Below are 21479 nucleotides of genomic sequence, written 5' to 3'. Positions count from 1 at the left end.
ATTTTTAATTGTCGAATATATTACCTGGTTTCTCAACTTTACAGAATGTTTACTCTTGATTAGATGAGCACATGACAGGAAGCATACCTGATATGTGAAGCATATCCACCCAGTTTTGGTACAATTTCATTTAGATAATCCTTTCTTCCCCTAAATTCTGTATTTTACTCGCTTTTAAAAGTAGCATTATTTAAAGCAGAGCTTTACTGTAGTGTTGGATTCTGACTGTCCTACTGCTTCTCTCACCACAAGTGTTAGACAAAGTGTGCTAAGCTGCAACTACAGTGTGGTGTTGTGTTTAACATGCTCATGCACTCTTTGAAAATGGAAGAAAGTAATTGCTTGCATATTTCTGAGAAGTCATGTTTTCTGTGGTCAGAGAAGTGATTCAAACTTTTATTAGACTTGCATATTTTGCAAGCTTTATTTTTGTCTTTGTCTTTGTCTTTGTAAAGACATTGAAAGGTAATGATAGTTTTGAATGGATCAGATAGTCTGGGCTCTTGTATTTTGAAAAAAAACTTGTAAATGTCCCAGTTTCACCATTTTCCATCCCCTAAATTATGTGAGTGATTTTAAATGGTTATGGATGATTTGTAAGCCATCTAATTTTAGACATTCGGTTCAGGGCCCTGCAAAATATTTAGGAACTTATTCAGACATCATTATTTCTATAGACAGCCTAATCTAAGCACTTAATGTGGGTGCTTAAATTGTAGATGGTATATCCCCGCAGTTGTGATAGTTTTAGGCTGCAGTTAATTTCAGTTAGATTGTGGTAGGATTCACAAGGTATTTTCCTTAAGTCATGTTTTTTTAGCACTGAAAATATGTATGTAATCTACATAGGAAAAATTAAGATGTGCATAATACATTTTCCAAATGGATTTTCCATGTCTTCAAAACACATTTGCTACAATATCAATGCATGTTTTATGGGGCTAATAGACTAAAACATGGGTATTTCTTTCCATTTATCACAGCGAGTCAAATCAATACTGTTGCATATTTAGAAAAGTGAGGTTAGCATATCACGTTTTTCACTACCATTTCACGTTTTTCACTACCATTCTGTACAACTGGCTATGTTTGAGAGAAAATGGCATCTTTTTTGGAAAAGCTCCAGTGAACTGTAATTAATGGAAAAGGATTTCTTCATAAAAGCAGAAATTGACAAACTTGGTATTACAGTTTCAAATTTTAGTGAGATGTGCAAGTGCATGAATTTTATTAGAAATTTTGAGGCACGTTGCAAAGAAACACATCTAGAAAGCAGGATAATTTCGCTGCTTAACAATACTCAGTACTTGGGTGGCTATGTCAGTATTACTCATAGTAGTCATATCTAAAATAAACTTTTGCTAATGATCTTCATAGAATCATAGAATGGTTTTGGTTGGAAAAGACCTTAAAGATCATCTGGTTCCACCTCCCCCTGCCATGGGCACAGTAACCTTCCAGTAGACCAGGTTGCTCAAAGCCCCATCCAACCTGGCCTGAAACACTCCCAGGGATGGGGCATCCATAGCTTTTCTGGGCAACCTGTTCCAGTGTCTCACCACTCTCATGGTGAAGAATTTCTTCCTGATATCTAATCTAAGTCTACTCTCTTTCAGTTTATAGCCCTTATCTTGAGATATACTTTGTATATGTGTGTAAAACCTTAAGGTGACATTTTATTCCATCAGTAGAACATTTTTGGCTGCTTACAGGTAGGAAAGTATCAAGCATGTTACATTTCATGTCATATGTGAATGAATGTGGTTTTCCTTAACAGCTTTTTACGTATCTCAGTGCTTTAGAAAAGAAATCTTCCATGCTGTGTGTGAAGATATGCTATTTTGTGAGGTAAGAATATTTTGCTCGATAGCTTTTAGTTTGCAGCTATCCATGTGCCATACATAAGAATGCTTTTGCGTATCTTAAGCTGACTTTAAAAAGAGAAGCAGCTATACTACTTGAGTCTCTCAAGGTTCCCTTTAGCAGCTTTAAACAAAAGGGCTGGACTGACTTTTTGCAGATCCATTGAAATCAGTGTGTGAACTGTTGGGTCACTGTTTTGAACTGAGTCTGTGTGAATCTGTATCGCAAACAGCAGTGAAAACTGACAGTGCTCAGGAACTGACAGCAGTGTGTATAATGTTATTGTATAGGTCTATTAAAAATGAAGTGGGACATGGCAGCTATTTTTATATTAAGCAAAAATCTATTGTATTTGGTAGGTAATTCTCCTTAGTAATTCTACTTAGTCACTTGCAATGATCTTGCATTATTTTTTCTTTTTTTAATTAGGTATAGTAAAGTTTGATATCTCAGTTTAGAGAAGACAGAGAGAGGAAAAAAAGATTCAACTCTCATAATAGATTAGCATATAATAATTATTTTTTGCACAAAATGGGAAATAAGTAGTAAAAGTAAAAGTAAGATTTGTTTTAAATGGTGATGCTTTTATTATGACAAAGCAGATTATTGGCTAGGACAGAATGCTTTGGTATTGTATGTGATCTGCATTCATAAGAATGTGCACTTCAATTTTTCCAACATGTACATATTTTTACATGCATGGGTGTACTGGGTCTGGCTGGGATGGAGTTACTTTTCTTCCTAGCACGCAGTATGATACTGTGCTTTGCATCAGTCAGTAAAACACAGCAATGTTTTAGCTGTTGCTGAACAGTGATTGTCAAGACTTTCTGTTTCTCAGTCTGCCTCAGCAGAGGGTAGGCTGGGGGTGAGCTTGAGGTTGGGAGGGGACACAGGTGGGACAGCTGATCTGAATTGACCAAAGGGGTGTTCTGTGTCATACACCATCATGCTCAGCAATAACTTGGGGTGGTATTCATCCCAAAGCAGCTGTTGCTTGGATACTGGCTGGGCATCTCGTGGGAGATGGTGAGTGCTTGCCTTTGCATCACTTTGTTGGTTGATTGGTTGGCTTTTTTCTTTCATTCAGTTATTAAACTGCCTTTATCCCGACCCACGCATTCTTCTCACTTTTGCCCTTCCTATTCTCTCCCTCATTCTTCTGTGGGAGGGGAGCAGTGAGCAAGCACCTTGGGTGGGTACTTAGTTGCTGGCCAGGGTCAATCTGCCACAATGAGTAACACATAGGAATTGAAATATAAAATACATGACTGAAACAATTTGAATGTCCAACATAAAAATGTGTATTTCTATGAAAATATTTTTGTGCATGTGAGACTGAATCACCTGTAAATTCTTAAATATATTTAATTAGTAAATTTTTCTTCAATTAAGAGATACAATTTTGACTAGCATAGTGCAGTTTTTGGATGCCCAGACCAAATTATTTCAGATTTTGAAGGAATATATAAAATTACCTAGAAGTTCACGAGGAAAAATCAGCATGCGTATTATCTAGCTATAATGTGAAACTAGAAATGTTAATATTAAATTTATTGCAAATATATATATGTAATGTAGTTCTATACAGCATTAAGCCAGGTGGTTTCTAATTAATTTTTATTCTTGAAATTTTTATTTTTGATAAAATCAAAGTAAATTAGCAAAAGAATCTAAAACCAAGATTTATCCCCCGAAGTTGGTCAAGAAGAAATACAACTCAGAAACAAGAGCAACTACGTAAATTTCAGCCTTACTGATATTAGAGCAAAACCTTTATTTCTGTATTTCTGTGTTTTCAATGTGCAATAGGTACTGGATCACAGAGTTCTGGGTTATGTTCAAAATGGACTCTAAACTATCCACAACTATGGAGGAATTTCAAGAACTGGTTAAAGCTAATGGTGAGGAGTTACACTGTCGTCTAATTGACACAACTCAAATGTGAGTGCCAAAGTCTCAATATGCTCAGAAAACAAACTTTTGCTCTGAATTTCCTTTATTCAAATATAGTGTCTTTCCAGTATAGTAGGATAATAGTCCTATAGTGGGTTAATTTTAATAAGGCATATGTTATCTATCCTTAGAAGAGTTTATACATTATCATAGATGGAATATATATTACATATATTTTAAGAATGGCTTAGGTTGAATTTAACAGCTATGTAGACTTTGTGCTGATACTCTATGCTAGATAAATTTCACTCTATCCAAGGAACTTAGAAAATTTGTAGAGACTTAATGATTTTGAAAGATCACTTGAAGTAAATGAGAAGGGAGAATACATTTTTAACACCAAAGGTAAGTCAGAAGATATAGTTTATTACAATGTCAAACTCTATACTATTTTATGTGATTTTAGTTACAAAATTACTTGTCCTATCAAGAATAAATCCAAGAGCTATACATCACATAGCTCTTTCTTGGGAAGAGAACCTTCCTTATTAGATGGGAATAAGGGAGTTCTATGGAATTGCATAACAGTGTCACTTCGGTTGGAAATGCACAGGCAAAAGCGGAGCAGAATTTGGCATACATTTTATATCTGGTTATGAAAGTGGATATCTAGTTTTTTAAATCCAATGAAATTTCATTGCTCCATGGGCAAATAGTTCATACTCAGAGGCTGCTCAAGGAAATCTATATGGATTATTAAATGGAGGAGCACTGGGTGTGCTCAATGAAGACAAAGTTACAGACAGCAGTTCTGAAAGTGCAATATATAGTCGTATGCTGTTTAGTAAGGTAGTTGTGTTGTACTTATCTGCTACATCAATATAATAAAGGCTAATAATAATGTTTTGTCATATTTCCTCTAATGCATGAAAAGAGCTTGCTGTTTAGAAATCAAATAATTTTTTTTATTACAGTAAGGCTTGAAAGCAATGTCACTTTTGTATTAGGGAGAGAGGAAAAGTTTGCTCTTCAGAAAATAACTCAGGGTAATTCTGTTTTGAAATTTGTCTAAAAGAAATTCTAGGGATTGGTCTAGAAAGCTGACACAGCGTGTAAAGGCCAACACCAGTAAGAAACGGAAAGTCTCACTTCTTTTTGACCACCTTGAGCCAGAGGAGCTGTCAGACCACCTTACCTATCTTGAATTTAAGTCTTTCAGAAGAATATCAGTAAGTTATTTTTATTTACTTATGTATTTATTTATTTTAAACAAAGATGGGAAGGATGTAGAGAACATGGGAGAGGGGTCGTATTACAATATTAACCCTGCAGTGCAAGCTGTTGGAGAAGTGGAGTCTGTGTCCAGACTCTTTGTCATACTAGTGTCGAAGGTGGCTAGTGTTACTTATTTGGAGTACATACCCATCTGCTGCAGTCATTTGAGAGAGGGAGAGTGAATCTTCCACACAACTGTGGAACAGAGTCCGGGCAAGGTCAGTTGGAAAGAAGAGGAGTAAAACATTTGATCTTCTACCAAATAATTTCTTTGTGTTAAAACAAGTGGTTATCATTGGGCACAGGAACAAGCAGGCTCCTTTAACTGAAATCAGTAATCAGGCTAAAATGAGATGAAGGAAACTTGGAATATTCTCTGGGAATGCCCATCTTCTGTGGTTGTAGGGAGCTGTGCAGCATTCTTGCACACTGACTAATGGACTGTCTGTCTAGAAGGTGTCCATTGCACTCTGCTTGCCATTTTTGATTGTGCATAGCAAAATGAAGACTAAGGATAAGAAAGCACTTCAGGAAATGCCATTTTTTAATGTAAGGATGGGTTAAAATATTTTATTAGACAAGCTTGCAAGTACACAAACAATTCTTAAGGAGTTATCTAATCTATGTGGTTTTTTTCATTTGATTTGTTTTCTCAGCTATGTTGGTAACTGATAAGATACTAACTGTCCCATGCAACTTGGCTTCACTTCCATCCTTATATGCCATAACATTACTTCTATTCAAACATGATCCAGTTCACACCTGGAAAAGTGAACATTAGAGACCAAAATCTAAGACGGTTGCTAAGTCAGTGTGATGACACCAGTGAAAGCCAAGTGGCTTTTTTTGTTTGTTTGGTTGATTTGATTATTTAGTGGGAATTTTTTGTTTGTTGGTTGGTTTTGTTTTGTTTTTAACACTATAATTTAAAGATGAAGTCTTACAAGGAAAAGAGCTCTCATTAGGTTGTGAAAAATTTCACAGTTGTGTGGTAGTGTACTTTATTTTGAGCTGACAGTATGTGACTCTTCATGTTTTGTGTTAAATTCAAAAATCCATAGAGCCAAAGTCATGCACAGATTGCTGCCTGTAGGCAGTAATAATATACAAAGCTTATATAACTCTTAACATTTTCAAGCTCTGTGCAGACATCAAGTAATTAATGATTAATGAGCATAACAAGTATGATTGCAGTCAGAGTGTCAGATGTGTCATAGAGTTCCAACAGTTACATACTTGTATACATTTTATATGCAGGGTCCCTGCATATGTTTTGGTATAAATTGAATTTACTGAGACCTCAGATCAAAAAATAATGTGTAATTAAGAAATACCTATATTCATTAAGTCTTTGCAGAATGTGTGCATGATATGCTAAGCCACAGAATCCTTTTATTATTCTAACATGGCAGCAAATATTGGGAGAAAGACTGCAAATGACCTGCTGTGTTATCAGTCACTAACTATACGTAGATTCAGTCATTTGGAAGTCAGAAAGGAGTATTTGACCCCTGAACATATACAGCACATGGCAAAATCTTCCATGAGACACCATGTATCTTACAGCAAAGAAAAATGCAGGGAGTGCTGTTCACAGAGTAATGACTGCAGGTATGCTGGGGTTTGGAAACCATTTTAATTAGTAGTTATAAAATACAGGGAGGCTACACTGGATTCTGCTTTCCTCTTGAAGTTCACAAGTTAGCCACTGAAATACCAGGCTCTTCCATTATTTCAGTACCTGGACTTCTTTACCATATTTGCCACTACCAATCTTGTTCCAGCTGACCTCATTAATAAATTGTTGCACCCAAATTATTTTGAAACTTTAAGTAGTATGTTAGACGTGAATTTGTTCAGCATTAAAAAAAAAACAAAAACAAACTTTTCTGAAGGAGAGAGCTGCTGAGAACAAAATACAAACTAATCAAACTGATTCATAATTGTACTGAAACTGCTATGAAGTCCATAATTATGTAGTCAGATATTGAAAAATTACCTATCTGCATAGAGTAGTTGCTTAAATTTCAAGATCCAGCCAAATCTGGCTGAGGTTCAAAATTCAAACAATAGTTGTAAGTACTATGTAATCTCAGAGACAGCTCTACCTATTACTGTTAATGTTTCTTCCAGTTTTAATTTAGTAAGAGGACAAATCCAGAGATGTCTGCTGTCATATCTGCTTTTTAAAGTGTTGATAATTCTAATTAAATGCATGGAAAAAAGTTTAAAAGTGGAGAGAAAGTGAGAGAGGGAGAGCAAGAGACAAATAGCAGCCCAACAATTTATGACCTTTTCTTAAGGATTAATTCCATTTAGCCTATTCCTGTGGCCTTAAGAGAGGAATATGTGTCTATTACAGCTATGGATGGTTTTGGTAAGATGTTAGTGTTACTAGTCACAGTAAAGATTGGATATATAAATCCCATGTCACCTTTTCTGATTATTTGAATTCTTGTATGTTCTTGTTAAATAAATCAAGAGAATGGATGAACATTGCATTAACAAAAACAAATGATTGTTTCTCCTTGATCTTGATGGGTAGAATGGCTTAAAAAAATCTATTTGTCCCATAAGGCGTCTACCGAACAATTTTATGTTGCTTTGGTTAAGTAAAAGAATCTCACAAACTGTATTAAAAATATTAAGGAATCTGTAGCCCCCATTCTTAATGATCTTGGCTTTATATTAATCTCATTGAACTTGCTTTCTCTATTAGTGTATCTTAATTCAGAAGTCTGCCCTAGCTGCATAAACTGAACAGGTACCTTTCTTAAACTTCCTTAAACTATCACGGAGTTACTAGATTACACTTTAAATTCAGTTTACCCTTCCCTGTAGAAGCCTAGATTAAATTAATTTATGGAGCCACTGAGGCTGGGAGGAAAGCCCCAGTTCTACTCATCTGAAGGTTTATAAGAGTCAAGGCTCCTGAGATATACATGATGCAAATGGTATGACACAAATTATGGTGAAAAGATGTTTTCAGCTAATTCAATTAGTTGAAGCTTTCTGCTTTGAACTGAACAAAGCTTTGACAAAGCTGAGATTTCAGTTGTATGGATATTTGAGATGTAAAATATATCTTGTATGTCTCATTTGAAAAGCAAACCCATATCTGCACACAGAACCTGAGGTCTAAGAAACTGTAGATGAGTTTTCATTTACATTTTTGTTTGTTTTTTTAAGTTCTCAGATTATCAGAACTACATTGTGAATAGTTGTGTGAAGGAGAATCCAACCATGGAAAGATCAATTGCCCTTTGCAATGGTGTCTCTCAGTGGGTGCAGCTAATGGTTCTCAGCAGACCGACACCACAGCTTCGGGCTGAAGTGTTCATCAAGTTCATTCATGTTGCACAGGTCAGTTAACTTTTGCCGTATATTTTGTTTATTTTGTCTTTCTCCAACATAGCTCCTTAGTTGCTCTTCCCACGCTACTACTGTGGGGTCAGCTGGTTCATACATACAACATGTATATTTGTGTATGCGGTAGTTTCATACCAAGCATTCAAATATTGCAGCATCATGGCACTGTGACTTTCTCGTATCCATTCTGAAGAAATTGTTTTCACTGAAAAATTAGACTTGCTTTTGAATCAGCTCATGCAATTCCAAGCTGTGACCGCAAACCTTTCCAAAGCATGAAATACTATCATGCCTTTGGCTGTAATTAGAAGCACTTCTACCAGATACGCCTTATTGAATAGAAGCAGAGTCTACTGGTCCTATTGTTATTCTTTGTATACTAATTCAACTGCAGTCATAACCAAGATAATAGGCAGTGTTTCCTAGTTGTGGTAGACTGTGGGAAGAAGGAAAAGTACTGAGGAAGTACTTTGAAGTCTTACTGTATCTGCAGAATTAATATCTGATTTAATGACAGTGGAATAAATATATGTTACATCCAGTAAAATCACACCTGGGTACCAAAATGAATGAAGTCAAATGGATAGTGGCACGAAACTTGTAAGACTTTAGAAGAAGACAGTAGAGGAAATGTAGAATTTAGATGTGCATATTGAACAACTTGAACCTGTAGATAATAAATACTAATCTTTTGTATGTCAACACAGAAGCTCCACCAGCTGCAGAATTTCAATACATTAATGGCAGTGATAGGAGGTCTCTGTCACAGTTCCATTTCCAGACTCAAGGAAACAAGCTCATGCATTCCTCATGATGTAATTAAGGTTGGTATTCCTGCTCTAAGTTTTACAAGTAAGGTAACCTTTAGCTTTCTTTTTGTCATTGCACATACAACAACCAACCTTACTTCATTGGATAAGATGGAGGGAAAGACAGGAAAAAAAAAATAAAAAATAAAAAAAAAGTAAAAGGAAGACTTGAAGACTTCCTTTCGTTTTGGAGGGTGTTTCTTTGTCATTTCATCTCTATGGCACCAGTTACTCCCACATGTCCAACCCCATCTTTTTTCAAGATTTGTATAAAGTTTCTCTTCAATAATCAGATGTGACAAGAAGCTGCATTTTTATTTGTATGCAGTAGTACAGAATAGCATTCGAATGAGAAAGTGGAGAATTGGATCCTAGAACATTTGAGAACAAAACAATTGTCATCCATAGCAACACTGACCATCCTGAAACTATGAAATGCTAGAACAGAGCTCTGGACTTTGAGTTAAAACTGAAAAGACTGGTTTGGTTTTGTTCATCTGACATTTCCTTATGACAGATTTTATCTATTTCAGACATGAACAAACCTAGTCCTGATACATTCACATTATAATACAGTGGAATGTTAGGAATCAGTCATAATTCTTGTGAAATACAGATGGATCTATTTTTTGCTGAGATTCCAGCTACTAAAACTGTGAAGGAAAGTGTATTTTTAGCAATGAAGTGGCATCTGAAGACACTTCTTAAGAGACTAATATGTTTTATTGTTTTATTGTGTTTGAGCCTGAAAGATTTCCTGTAGGTAGCTAATGAACCTGTCTTGATCACAATATGATCAGTTTGAATGATCAGTGCATACCTGCAGTAGAGACCACAAGTATGACCTCCCACTCATGATGGTTGCAGCTCTCAGGATCTGTAAAACCAGTTAGCAAGCTCATTCTCGAAGTGTGGTTTTTTTTACAAATTTTGTCATTATGAGGAGTGGACTGCATATGTGTCCATCAACTAAATAATGTTTTGCATCAAGAAATTTTATACAAGCACTAATAGAAAGCAGGTAAATAGAGGCTGGTAATTAGTGACTTCAGAACACACTTTAAAGTTTAACTACAACTAATAGTTTGTGAAGGTTTAAATCAAGGATTAGACAGCAACTTCCACAAGCAAAATTATTATTGATAGTTAAATTAGGTGAGGTGAATACCTAGATTTTATTTGAAGTCTAAAATTTTAAAATCCATTTCAAGAATCATTGAAGAGTCATTACTTAATAGTAACATGATAAATGCTTATGCTGTGTGACCAGAACAAAAACATAACCGATTTTGATTTTTTTGTGTGTTTTATTTTTAGGTGTTTAATGAAATGACGGAACTGCTTTCATCTTACAGAAATTATGACAGTTACCGACGTGCCTATAACGAGTGCACTAACTTTAAGATTCCAATCCTTGGGGTCCACCTGAAAGACTTGATATCACTTTATGCAGGCATGCCAGACTACTTAGAGGACAAAAAAATTAACATATACAAACTATACTCTCTGTATAACCACATAAATGAGCTGATACAACTCCAGGAAATGCCACTTCCCCTGGAGGCTAATATGGACCTTGTTCATTTGCTTACAGTAAGTCTGGTGGATGAGATAAATACTTCAGTTTTTAAAATAATTTCATATACCTCTCAAACAACTAACTAGAGAATTCCATTAATAATAAATACATAATACTGTGTTCATTTTCCTTAAGGGAATGCACATAGAATCATAGAAGAAGAGAAAAAGTTGGTGATATTGATTCATCTGGCAGCAAGGGTAGAAGTGCCAGTTCAACAGTATGCTTCCAATTATTTCTATAAAGGAAGGAAATGTTTATTTCTGTTTAGTGTGTGTTCCCTCTGTAGTTTCACTAAGGAAGCACTCTGAATCCTCTGCTGATTAAGCCTAAATAGGGAGAAAGGTGGAAAGCTTTCTTAGATCCACCTCGAAGGCAGAAGATTGCATACAAAACTTCCTTGTGTTGAACACACAAACTTTCACATAGAAATTCAGTATCTTGAGATGTGTAGGGTTAAACATGCCACATTTCTCAACAAGTTTTTTCTGCTACTAAAAATCTGTCCAACATAAATATTAGTAAAATATAGTTGTTGTATGGCTTCCAGTCATATCTAGTTAGTGCCATGTTACTAAAAAATTGATACTACCTAGGATGTATGTCACAACAATAGTTTCAGCATCTATTAAGTTAAAATACTACCTTTTATAAAATAGTAGATCTACCTTTCTTGTTTCTCAATTTTGTTTGCCTTTAACAAGTACCTTAGCTTGGAAAAATTATATAGGCTCCTTCCATTGTCTGGTTACAAGCTCTGTTTCAACAAAAAGCTAATAGATATAATAAAAAATGCTTGTGTGTTTGAGGTTCTTTGTTCTCTGGGAGCACTCATGTGAAATTAATCACATATGCCCAGGGCCTGATATAGAGCTACACAAAGTGGTGAATTTCTTCCTGCTAAATGTTTTAGATATTTTGCCTCAAATTATTCTAAGTCCCTCCCCCTTTTAAAAATAATGTTTTACAAAAATGGCTATTACAAATATGTAGAACTTTGGCCACAATTTCATGCAGCTATATAAGACAGGACATAAAATAAAATAACTACATTTCAAAGCAGGAGCTTCTAATCTGCTAATATTCCAGGACACATAATGTTCCTGTTTATTCCCTGATTTTTCCAGCAGTCTTTCTCCTTCTCCTGTTTCCTTCAGTCATGTACTTTCCCATTAGCAGGCAAATCCGTTTGAAGACATATTAGTAATTACATACATAAGTCAATAATACATAGAATAGTGTAACATTTGGACTTTTGTTTTTTGAGTGCCAGAAACTACTCTAAGACTTCCCCAAGAATTATTCGCTATTATGACTACAACAGTAATTCTTGTAGTTGTTCACAAGCAAATTTTTGCATATCTGCAATTTGAGTAAGGTTTTTAATTGGATAAAATGGCATATTTTGGTTTCTTAGTTTATATACCTGACTGCTGTGAACTTGACTCCCTGTAAAAAGTTTGTATTTTCTTTGGACTTGCCATAGATTAAGGCTTGTAACAGATTTACATCTGGCTTTTCTATTCAGTCACGTGTCTAGTGTGAATATTTTCATGTAAATACTCAAAAAGTGTCATGTTACCAGTCTTCAATCTTAGCTTGAAATTTGTTTCCAGTCAATAAAATATTTGCTATACAACTTTCCAGGACACATGCAAAAGCAAAGGTATAAATTTGGTAGTTTTTTTCAAATTCCTTTTTTACCCAGGTGTAATGTTCCTCATTTTACATAACTGCTGCTAACAGTTAAAGGTTCTCACTAAATAAATATATGCAAGTCTATCTTTTATCCTCAGCATATAGTTCTTATTTCAACGTGGTCTCAGCTGGATTGGATATATATGATATATTTAAAACAAGAGTTTCCTGAGAATTTGAATTGATGGACAGTTTCACTGGAACAGTGCTTTTCTGTTTAGTTAAACGATGGACCACTTGAATATCATGGGAGTAAGAGGATTTTTTAAGGTTATTTATTAACTGGCTGAATCATGCCTACAGTCACTTGCTGTACTAATGACTGTAGCTGTGTAATGTTACAGATTTCCAGATAATGGCAATAACAGTCTGGAATTTAGAAAGGTACCCATTTCAAATCACTGTGAACACCTGCACAGCTCATGTGCATTTTTTCTAGGTGCAACCTAAATGAAGAATGAATCCATCAAAAAATACTAATGCATGCCAGGAACAAGTTTATCAAGTAGCAGTGACTGTTTTATGATTAAACTAATGTTGTGTTTGTTTTCAGCTGTCCCTTGATCTTTACTACACAGAAGATGAAATTTATGAGCTTTCATATGCACGAGAGCCACGAAGTCACCGAGCTGCCGTAAGGGCCTTTCCAGATTCATAACAAAAAGATTTTTTTTAATGAGTAACATAACTATTATCTATTGCATTCGATTTCCTTTCACCTTTCCCTCTTCTTTCTTCCTCTCCTTCTCTCCCTCTCCCCCTCCCTCTCCCTCTCCCTCCCTCTCCCTCTCCTTTCCCTCTTCTTATTTTCTGCTAAATTTAAAACATTTTAGCTTTATAGGCTGAGCAAAATCTGTTGGAGCATTTGTTTGGTTGATGATATAGCCTAAGCTAGAGGACATGGGAGAGTTGACGCCATATCAGGTTTTACAATATGAACACAAACACAAATGAAGTTACTTGTTTAGAGACACGACATCAGACTCAGTCTTGGCAATTGATACTATTTCTTTTAAATGAAGAATTCTTACGTGATTCAAATGATGAAACCCATGAGCGTTATATTGTAGTTTTGTTCCTGTTTTATAAATATGGAAAAGATGGTGAATTTACAGGGCTGCCGGTGAACTGTGAGCATTTAAGGAATGACCACAATTTTGGACAGTTCAGGGAAGAGCTTCCTCTGAAGTAATTATCAGAAGTATGATGCTGGGTCCACAGACCAATTCTGCAGTCCTGTATCACATAGTCCATTGTCACAAATAAAAGTATAATATTTAATATCTTTCCATATGGTACTAATGAGGTTCCATTCAATTTATTCTAGCCTTTGACACCTTCCAGACCACCAGTAGTTGCAGACTGGGCCTCAGGAGTAGCCCCAAAACCTGATCCAAAAACTGTCAGCAAACATGTTCAGAGGATGGTAGACGTAAGTATGGTTGGCACATTTTACCTTTAGTATCAGTTGCAGCCTTAATCTCTAGGTATGAGAAGATACAAAGAAGGGAAAAAATACTGGACATGTTCAAAGCTGTGCTGAGTATGTAAGCAATTCTGCCCTCAGACGTTTCTGCGTCACTGTAAATAGCAGCGGTGGCCCCTGAGGCATGGAAGGAAATTCCTTAAACAGCTAAAGAGCCAACAGGGAGTGTGAATCCTGGTTTGTGTCTTAATACTTCCAGAGTCATTCTTTCAAGAAGCCAGGGAGTCCATTCCTACCAGGGACTCCGACATCATGTTACTGATGGAATCTGAAAGTGGGCCTCTCAATGCCTTTGTTACTAGCAGCCATTGCTTTTTCTCTCTCTTTTGGGTCACCCATCAAGTATCTCATGTGATTGATTGCAAAACTGACACAGAGAGAGAGAGAGGTAAAGAGTTTGTCTTTGCATGCCTGCTTCATCTCTTTTCCTTCTTAAACACTTCTAATATTGATAGGTATCCTTTGACACATGCTGTTTTGGAATGTATTGTAGGTGTGACCCTTGCCTGAGGGCCAGAGATAAACAATAATATTGTTCCATAAGTGGAAATAGGTGCCTGCATGACAATTCTGCCATACAACTACTTTTCAAATAATACTGACCTGATGAAATAAGCTAGGCAGCTACGCTGATTTGGCTACAGAGGTGATCACTGAGAGCACTAATTGAGAGCATTAGTGCAAGTCATATGTGTAGGCCTGGACCTAATGATCTTAAAGCAAAACTGAAAAAGAGCTGTCATTGTGTAGTGAAGAAATTAGTCCAGCTTATGTTGATCCATGTATATTTTGCTACAAATCAAGCAATGACAATGCTCAAGCAAAGCTCAATGCTCAAGTCTCAAGCAAAAAAAAAAAACAAACAGCTAGACTGTTGCACTATTTGATACTGGGTGAAAGTGGGAGAGGAAATCCATAAATATTGTGGAGACTCTCTAAAATGGTAATTCATTATAAACTGTTCTACTATTATCTTGCACAGTCTGTCTTCAAAAATTATGACCATGATCAGGATGGATACATTTCCCAGGAAGAATTTGAAAAGATAGCTGCCAGTTTTCCATTCTCATTTTGTGTAATGGCTAAGGACTGGTGAGTACCTAGTCCTGCTTATCAACTTTGTAGCATCTGTTTTGGGAGGGGTTTGGAGGTTTTGTTTTTAAACTTTACTTCTGTCATTAGGGTGGTAAAATTATCCTCTTCAGCCACAAAAAAAAAGTGAAGACATAACTGACAAAAGCATCTTCTAAACATGTTGTGAATAACATCTTCATGAGCTTACAACAGTGGTAACCACGCTGACATAGGAGGTAGAACAGATAATAGAAAAATAAATAGTTTTTGTATGATATTCAGTGTATACTACTAAAGAACTTTCCTAAGATGAACCTATCCCTCAAAAATAGAGAAATGGCAAATATATATTTTGGTCAAATTAACAACATTTTTCTTTAAAGCATGGAAAAATACAATAGTGATTATTCAGATGTTTTCTATGAAGTAGCTTTGAGGTTGCATCACATATGTAGGTATTTTATTTATCCTGACAGGCTGCATTTTAAATGTGTAGATAAACTGCTGTAGGTTTTGGGAGCAGTTGACAAGATTACTCAGATCACTGTAATTTTGACCCATTAAACTATTGTAATTATAAATTGTGAAGAAAGATATGTTTAATTCCCCTTTATGCTTTTAAGAAAATGTATGTCTCACAAACAACTTTTCTTGTTCATTTTCAGGGAAGGTCTGATTAGCAGGGATGAAATAACAGCTTACTTTATGAGGGCTAGCTCAATCTATTCCAAATTAGGACTTGGCTTTGCTCACAGCTTTCAAGAGACTACCTACTTAAGGCCTACTTTCTGCGACAACTGTGCTGGATTTGTAAGCATACTTTTTAGTAAATTATGATAACATTGTTTGGAATAATGCCCTTGTTATCTCATAATCACCATGTGTCATATACAGAAATATAAAACACCAGTAAAGGTGTGCAGAACAGCAGCCTACTGCCTGTGTAGCTATTTAAGGTTCCCTTTACACCCCTCTTGGCAATACTAATATGTGTTTAAATATGGCTCCTACCTTGTGGTATTCGGTCGTGTCACCAAACACAGTCTTAGGCACAGTCTTAGGAAGTCTTAGACTTCCAAATCCAGGGCCTTCCAATCCATGGGGCTCTTAGAACTCATGTCTGATAGAGACATGAGATGCCCCCTGCCTATGGCACAGAAAGATTTAGTAAAACAGACTGTCCTACCAATCCCTAGTTTAGCTGGGATCAAACAAGGGTGCTGAGATAGAATTCTCCATCTATTCCAGCCCCACAACTTCTCTGGTGGCTGTCAGATCTGCTGATGTATTCATTAGAGAGTAGCTCAAGGTATTTTGTTTGTGACCGAGGAACACACATTAAATATTCTGTTTACCTTAAGCTAAAGAGGTAAATAGTTCATTTTTTGACCTTACAATTAAAAGATTAGAAAAACAAGATATCCTGCAGGTGCTCAGATCTCAGAAATGAGTGGAACTTCTAGTGGATTTTTATACCTGGAGGTATCAAATGTTCAGAGAAATATATTAATACATAGACTTTCTGTTTGAATTTCAGCTATGGGGAGTCATTAAACAAGGATACAGATGCAAAGGTAACGTACTCTATAATTGATGGCGAATGACAAAAAAAAGATCATCCTGAGATCCATTAATGTGTCTATGGACCTATTTAATCTGACCCCTCAGGGAGGAAAACACTGGGTCAGGAATAGTATGACAGACAGATGCTCCAGACTGAATTCAGAGGGTTTGGAAACAAACACTACCACTCTGTGAAAACAGCATGGCACATTCACAACCTGTATTTTTTCGGAGTTTTCTTCCTCATACAGATACATTATTTCTCTGTGACTCCTACAGTCAGAACACTGTTGCAACTGAATGTTGCTATTTTGTATTTTAATAATGAAAAGGAGTCTTGAGCATATATAGCAAAGGGATGTTGTTGGTCTGTTTACCAGATATATGTTGTAACAGGTAATGTATGGAGAGAACACCAAAGAAACTTTCTTGCTTCCGGGGCAGGCAAGACAGTGTGAGAGCTGATCTTAGATGCTACAACACAGCCATGGAATCATGTACACTCCGCTTTGTTTACAGACTGTGGAATGAACTGTCACAAGCAATGCAAAGACCTGGTTGTGATAGAGTGCAAGGGAAGACCCAAAACTTCAGTTGCAGACAACAGCCCAACATCTGCTCTTGCTTCAAGCCTCTGCCCAGTAGGAGTCAAAGAGCAACTCCAAGGTGGGAAAAGATCACATTAAAAAGATCAAAAGATTTTATCTATCTATCTGTCTATCTATCTATCTATCTATCTATAATTTTAGCTGTGTTGTATGGCATTGTTTTAGGTTTTTATTAACTGCAGCATGTTACCAACATATAAACTAGAACCAAGCATAAGTGAGCCTGTACCAAGTAACAGCATTCCTGTTCTAGTCTGAGTCAGTGCGGACTCCCTTTCAGGGAGATTTCTTGTCACACTACACAATGTGTGGTGCACAAATTCCACAAAAACTTAGTAAATCTTCTGCCAAACTCTCATGAGAACTAGATGCCATGAACTGAACGGCTGACAGATTCTCCTACCTCTCTTACCTTGTGACAAGCAGGTTTTTACTGCTCTTGTCACATTAAGTGACTACTGCACTGTTAACAGTTCTGACTCAGATTTCAATGCGGAGTTTAAGAAGTCAGTTCACTTACATATCTGTGTGCTAGGAAAACCAAGAACTGATTGTGTTCATTTTTTCCCGCTTCAGTAGCTGAATCTAAAACTCCTCTTTGTCCATCTTGTGTTTAATCAGAAATGAAAACTCTACACTTCTGTGTTTCTCCTTATATCAGACAAGCTATATAAACTTTTCATATTGTGTATTACCATGTAGGCCTCCAAAGGAATGTGTTGTCCTTCAATAAGGCCTCAGGCTACTTCTGTTTCATTTTTCTTTTTATTTTGATGTTCCAATTCTTCTGTACTCACTTTCTTTGAGTTTCTCTCTTGTTCTTTGCTTGTATCTAATGTTCTTCAAATCTCCTTCTTGCCACTTTCATATCAATCTCTTGTGTTGTGTTTAAGATTTATATTGCTGGATTCCATCTTAGGCTTTCTGTTAGCATTTACACGGAGGACAATGCAGCCCGTTTCTCTTGATAACTGACCACGTGCATCTCTGTGATTGAAGCTGCAATGGCTGCAGCCCTGCATAGTAACCTCCTTGTGGATGTCACACAGAGAGAATGAACTGTAGCGTGTTGCCCCGTCATCACCCGGTACACCAGGATGTGGTACCTTTCAAGGCTACATCACGTCGAAGAATGAGAATTCAGGTGTAGGTTGAAGGTGTAAGCTTCATCTGTTCATCCATATCCTCATTTAATTCTCCAGAGCCTGCAGCAGCTACTGAACTTTGTTCTTTCCCCTCATGTTTGAACAGTCTTATTTTGTTTTCTTCCCAACAAGAGAAATTACTTTCTCTGAAACAGGTCTTTTGAAAATCCTTTAATCACAAATTTTGCCCACTGCTTCTATCCTTGTGGCTTTTCCCAAATCCCTCCTCAGTTTTTACTTTTAACTGCAAAAGTATTTTAGGATGACCTATACAAAACCAGTGTAAAATTTAAAATGTCATTGTTTCTCCTTTATAAAGTGGATAATGTGTATCTTACAGCTGCAAGTTGTAGTACAGCTGAACTATTATAACACCGAGGTTTAATCTTCTAGCCCAATCACTAAGACCAATGGTCTGTATAAAACCTCTTAGCCATCTAGAGGTTTTTCTCTAGCTGACCTTGATGATACACCTGTTGTCCTCTTACTGATCCATATTTATGTTACTGAGATGGGACAAAAAGTTGTTTGAAGAGGCACAACATTGGGAAACTTCCAGTGACACCTATTTTGGCGAGCAACGAATGTAAAATCAATAAAGAATAAATGTTGTTTTTTAAAAAAATCATGTTTAATTACTGTGCTTCCTGTTTCTCCTTTCCTGGGATAAGATCTTGACTCAATTTCCCATATATATTCTACAGTTCAAGAAGAAGGACCGTTCACATTTCCTAATGGAGAAGTAGTGGAACACAATGAAGACAGCAAGGATCGAACCATTATGCTCATGGGCTCCTCAGCTCAGAAAATCTCAGTGAGACTGAAACCAGCTGTGGTTCATACAGGTACACAGACTGATCTCGTACTGCTGGCTGGTGAAGTATCTCGTAGGCAGAGAGAGAAGAAAGAACACAGGATGACAGAAAGTCCTTATCTCCAGGCGGCTCCAACATCTCATTGGCCAAGCCCGCTTCTAGGCCGCAAAAAGGCATATGTTAAATGGGAAAACAAGGACTCCAGTCAGAAGACAAAGGAGGAGCATCACAGCTGTAAATCCTCATACCAGGAACTCGAGCAGGTATGTATATGATGAAACAAATTCTGTTTTACACAACTGGTTGGAGGGTGTGGGGAAGTGGCTAGGTGGGAAGGTGCCACCTTACTCCAATATAATTAATTTCCGGAACAATCCATGAGTAGCATCATAAATTCATAGCCAGTTTAACTCCAGCAGTGCTTCACTTCAAGCAGAAATTTTAGTACTAGCTTAGGGAATCGATTTTGAAACCCTTGTTGTCATTACATTGATCCCTGTCAGTCTTAAAAGTGACAGGCAAGGATGTGAATATAATCCAGTTGCTTAGGACATAAAATGAGTAACACAGTCCTGAATTTCTTCCTGATTTTTGGTGGCCTTTGTTCTCCAAAGTGACAGAATATGTGGGCTGGTGAGGGCAGGGAGCTCTGCTTTTGTTCAGCTGACAGCAAATCTCTTCTTTTTTTGATAACTTTAAGTCACCAAGAAATTGTGTTGTGTGGACATGATGCCTCTTGCTAGATTTCACCTGCATTAGCTCAGTTGTGGCTCACCTTTCTCCACAAGTGTTCTGATGAAGTAGCTATTCATAAAACTGTTTCACCTCAGATTTTGCCCAAATTCAGTTTTGTAGAAACAAAATCTTTCCAGACCAATGAAAGAGATATCACAACATCAACAATGTGACTGATGCATGCATCTAGATATCATTATGAGGAACAAAGGCTGATTTATTTTCATACTTTACTCCTCACTATCACTATTCTGAGATGGACCAACACAGAAACAGTCCAACAATGGGACCACAGCCTGATCTTTGAATGATCAGTGTAACTTTCAAAGTATCCTTTGCTGTTGATAAAGTGAGGTCATCTTTTTTGAAAGATGACTCGTTTATTAAGAGAGATTAAGACAATTAGCATGAATTGTCCTGTGCTGACCACTTCTTTTTCAGTCAACAGTACATTCAATAGAGACAAAGATGTGAAGTGTGGATGTACTTGTAATAATTGGTTCTCTAAAATGTCCCATTCATGCGAGTCCCACCATTTACACTTGTCCTTGCTCCCTCAGCAGGTCCTGACCTCAATTACTGAACAGCCACTGATGTTATAAATTTATGTCTTAGATTACTGTACATCAATTTCTGCATTAGTAAAGCACTAAAATGTGAGCTGTGTTCTTGTTTCCCCTGGATTACTGCTCTTCTGAGAGGAGCAGTGGAGGGTGGATAGACACAGGTTGTGGACATGAGTGTCTGATACCAGCTGCTGGAAAGTTTTCAGAGTATACACAAAGGATAGACCAGCGACTATAGAAGCATTCAAATAAGTTACTGGTTCTGTTTAACTGATAAGAGTTACACCAGCTTAGGTTTATGCCAGTAAACCTAAACATACAACCAGACAGTCCTGAAACAAACTCAAAATAAAATATCATTCTCTGTGTTTTGGGTTTTTTTGTTTGTTTTGTTTAGGAAAGAAATATTCTTAAGGCAAACAATGAAAGTTTAAAGATCCAACTGGAACAGGCACATAAAACAATTGAATCTCTCACAATCCAGAGAAGAAACCACGTAGTCAACAACCTACAGCACAGAGACGGCTCCTAGCAGAGAAGAGAGGAAATCTTCTGTGGAAAAATGTAAGACTTGAAGGAGGGGTTGTGACAAAGCTGCTTTACCAAGTGAACTGGAGGGAGAGCCTGAAGGATGTTAAACAGGAATATTCTCTTTACTCATCACATTTCCATATCAAAAATACACTCCAAAATGCGTAAATCAATTCCTTTGACTTCTTAAGGAAATTTAGCATTATCTGTGCAGTAAAAGTAGTAACTTCTGGGTTTGCTTTTGCAAGGAGTGACACAGTTGCTGAAGTTTCTGTTCATGATGAAGACCATGTAGATTCTCCAGTGACTTGGCTGCCCACAGCACACTTATTCTGCAAGTGTTCGGACAAAGTAGCTATTCACAAGATTGCTTAACCTCAGATTTGGCCCAAATTCAGGTCTGTAGAAACAAGCGTTTGATAAAGCTGTAGAAATATTCCATTAAGAGAAACAGTTCCTTCTTATTG

The 21479-nt window shown here is 36.7% G+C and overlaps 1 protein-coding gene across 1 annotated transcript in view; it reads left to right on the top strand.

Moving 5' to 3' along the window:
- RASGRP1 (RAS guanyl releasing protein 1) overlaps positions 1-21013 on the top strand; it is a gene marked incomplete at both ends in the record, with an annotated part of 41186 nt that extends 20173 nt beyond the window's left edge. Inside the window, 14 exons of the mRNA XM_080345580.1 lie at positions 1795-1848; positions 3676-3807; positions 4835-4988; positions 8224-8397; positions 9111-9227; positions 10530-10805; positions 13043-13123; positions 13817-13921; positions 14958-15067; positions 15715-15859; positions 16587-16623; positions 17132-17278; positions 19070-19443; positions 20879-21013. Coding sequence (XP_080201706.1) covers positions 1795-1848; positions 3676-3807; positions 4835-4988; positions 8224-8397; positions 9111-9227; positions 10530-10805; positions 13043-13123; positions 13817-13921; positions 14958-15067; positions 15715-15859; positions 16587-16623; positions 17132-17278; positions 19070-19443; positions 20879-21013 — 2041 coding nt within the window. The remainder of the gene's footprint in view (positions 1-1794; positions 1849-3675; positions 3808-4834; positions 4989-8223; positions 8398-9110; positions 9228-10529; positions 10806-13042; positions 13124-13816; positions 13922-14957; positions 15068-15714; positions 15860-16586; positions 16624-17131; positions 17279-19069; positions 19444-20878) is intronic.
- Between the last annotated feature and the right edge of the window lie 466 nt (positions 21014-21479).

The sequence above is a fragment of the Nesoenas mayeri genome (assembly GCF_963082525.1).
Source record: "Nesoenas mayeri genome assembly, chromosome: 5".
In the NCBI taxonomy this organism is placed as follows: domain Eukaryota; kingdom Metazoa; phylum Chordata; class Aves; order Columbiformes; family Columbidae; genus Nesoenas; species Nesoenas mayeri.
Note: the sequence above shows the minus strand (reverse complement) of the source record. Positions and strands in the feature narration are given on the sequence as shown.